General features: G+C 56.0%; 1 protein-coding gene across 1 annotated transcript in view; it reads right to left on the bottom strand.

The window, feature by feature from the left end:
- Positions 1-235: 235 nt before the first annotated feature.
- Positions 236-3067, bottom strand: part of UNCX (UNC homeobox) — a gene marked incomplete at its 5' end in the record, with an annotated part of 12289 nt that continues 9457 nt past the window's right edge. Inside the window, 1 exon segment of the mRNA XM_006926909.1 lies at positions 236-391. Within this exon segment, the coding sequence (XP_006926971.1) occupies positions 236-391 (156 nt within the window).

The following is a 3067-nucleotide window of genomic DNA, read 5'->3' as shown; positions in this document are numbered from 1 at the left end:
GTCCCCCGATTCTACCCCAAGGGACAAGGCAGAGTAGAGTGGCCTTGGGCAAAGGACTCGGAAAACACAGGACCGCGATGGGAGGAGCAATGGGGAATCTGATGTGATTTTCAAGGCACTGTGTCCTCGCTTATTTCTCGTTTGCGGAGGGGGCGGGGAACAGTCTCTCTTCTCTTCCCTCACACACACCCTGAAGCATCCCCAGGCCACTGAGACTCCACAGACCTCTGGGGGCTCACTCTGGGTCCCTCTCCACGTACACACTGCCGGCAGCTCCTGGGGAAGGCAACTCGGCTGGCTGTGCGGGGCCAGGTAGGGCAGCCCGTTCTGGGTTCCGAGAAGCCCGGCTGGTCTCTCCAGAACTCAGGGCCAGGCCGCATGGCGGGGGAACCTGTGGGAAGGAGGGGAGCACCAGCGGCTGGGGCGTTCTCTCCTTGGTTCCCAGCTGCCTGTTCTTGTCTACTGCACCAATTAGAAGCCAGAGGAAGCAGCCATCTCAGCTCAAACTGGGGGCCAGAAACTTTCCAGAAAGAGCCTTCTTTTCCAGTGTCTTTCTCAGGTCCGACTGCGAGCCTCAGAGAAAACAAAGTTGTCTGCTATGAGGACTGGCCAACAGAACTTTCCACAACAAAGGGAGGAGGGGCAAGGGAGAGGCAAACTTTTTTCCATTAGGTCAGAATAACTTCTCCATGATATCAGGACATCAAACTGAAGAGTGTTGAGGGGCACACGGGAGATCAGCAGTCCTGCTGGTGGATTATAAATAACAGATAACTTTACACATAGTTCCTTGCCTAGGCCAGGCTTTGAGCACTGCCAGTAGTAAAGAATGCTAATGCGCTGAATCAGGCTGATACAAAGTGCAACATTGTATCTGATCGCACTCAAGACATGTTTACTCAGTTCACCTCAGCATTTCCCAGTGCAGGTGGGTGAATGAACACCAGTGTGTGTGACCCCGACGCCAGCAAGCCTCTCTGGAATGCCAAGACAGTCCCTGAGAATTTTCCTCCTCCTCCCACGGAGCCACGAATCAGCCCCCTAAAGAAACGCTGGCGCGTCTCACTGGCCATCGAAAATGGGATTCCCCCGAAATAGCACGGAGGACAGGACCTGGTATTTCATAGTGTTTTAAAAGTAATATTCTGTTTGTCAGTGCCGTGAAATAGGGCACCAGGAACGTTACAAGAAATAAAAAGAGTAATTTCTCAGTGGGGAAGGTGCTTGTTTCCATCTCAGGCCCGGATTCTGGAATGTGGATCCTGGACACGTCGGTCAGCCCGGAGTGGCCGGATCCGAGCTGGCGGAGGACCAGCCCCTCCCACCTTGCACATCTGGAATTGGCATCAGAGGAGGCTGAGGTCTCAGGAAGTTCTCACACTTCACGACTCATTAAATGTGGGGCTTGGATTCCTCGGGAAAGGGGACGACGGAAGAGTTGTGGGGGGGTGGGGCTGAGGGTAGGTGCCCTCAGCCCGGCTCCCCTGGCAGCAGCTGGCCCGGAAGGAGGAGGCCATGATCTCGGGGGGCCTCCGCTCCCAGGCCTGCAAACTCTTCCAGGGCCCAAGTCGGTGGGGCAGGCCTGAGGCGCCTCGGCTGGGGTAGGGGGCCCTCGGGTTCCGGAGAGCCCCAAGTCCTGTTGGAGGGGGAGGGCGGGCCCTCGGCGGAATGGACAGAGGGGGTAGGCGAGGCCACCTCTCCGACTAGCACGCCGGCCTCCGAGAGTGGTGCCCTGGGGTCGAGGACCCAGCGGCCGTAGCCCAGGGGTCTGCAGGGACTGCCTGCCCTACTCCCCTGGGCGGGTTTCACTGGGAGGCCCCTGGGGCCAGGGGCCTCCAAGCCTCCCCTCCACACTTCCATGCGATGCTCACTGATCGCGCCTTAATATCTGAAGGGGATAAAACTGGGGTGCTTGAAATTACAATTGCTTCTACTTAAATTTATTTGATGGCCGAGCATTCCCGTTATACATCCGTATATGGGTTTTCAATATCTTAAATGTTTAAAAAGGTTTTATTCTGTACTTACACTGAGTGAAATTAAAAAGAAACAGTAAAATGTTTGAAAATGAAGTGCATTCTGCTTAATAAATTCAAAGTGAACAAAGACTGCTGTATCGCCAGCAATATCCTTCCCTGCCCAGGGCCATTAATAAAGACTGGAGGTTTGGAAAAACAATATTTTCTATTAAAATTCTGCGCTGTGTTTCAATATTAAAAGGATATGTGATGAATTTCCAGTGTTACCCAGACGGGGTCAGAGATTAATTTCATTTCTTTCTGGTCAGCATTCTGTCGATAATTAATCAAAAGCAGAGTTTCTTAATGAAACACTTTTCATAAGGTGATAATTAGCAGGAAAGAGGCGGCCCGCAGACAGTCCCGCGAGCTGTCTAATAACAGGCAAGGCGCAGGGCTGAGTCCTGGGGCCGGGGGCGGGGCCGCGGGGACACCGGCTCCCCCGGGAAGGCGGGAAGGCGTTGAGCAGCGGTAAATCGGTAAATCGAGTCCCCGCTCAGCCCGGCCCGAAGCCTGAGCCGCGCTCAGCTCAGCTCGGGTCACAGAGGAACCAGGAAAAGGGGGGCGGCCCAGCCCTGCCTCGCCCCAGGGCGGCCACTGGGACGCTGTGTGACTTTAGGCAAGTTCCGTTTCCTCTCTGGGCCTCAGCGGTCCCTCATCCGGGAGGAGCAGCTCAGGCCAGGGCCTCGGCCCTGGGGCACGGAGTCCAGCCTTTGTCCTGGCCCTCGACCCTGCCTGCAGAGCTCCGGAGGTTAGGGCCGGCGATCCCCACGTCCCCGCCCCGGCTCCTCTGTGCCGGGCCGCTGCACCCCGCCAAGCCAGCGGGGCGGCGGCGAAGCCTGGGAGGCCTCACGGAGGGAGGGGGAGCGAGGGAGGAGAGGGGAGCGGGTGGAGGCGTCCGCAGACTGAGGGGGATTATTAGTGCATTATAAAATTACTAAAAATAAATGGGAAACAATTAAGGGGTTCAAGAGTAAATAAAGTTAATGAAACAAAATTAGCAGCAATTAGCGGCGGCGCCCGCGCACCCTCGCTCGCTCCCCGCAGCC

The sequence above is a fragment of the Pteropus alecto genome, unplaced genomic scaffold (assembly GCF_000325575.1).
Source record: "Pteropus alecto unplaced genomic scaffold, ASM32557v1 scaffold56, whole genome shotgun sequence".
Classification (NCBI taxonomy): domain Eukaryota; kingdom Metazoa; phylum Chordata; class Mammalia; order Chiroptera; family Pteropodidae; genus Pteropus; species Pteropus alecto.
Note: the sequence above shows the minus strand (reverse complement) of the source record. Positions and strands in the feature narration are given on the sequence as shown.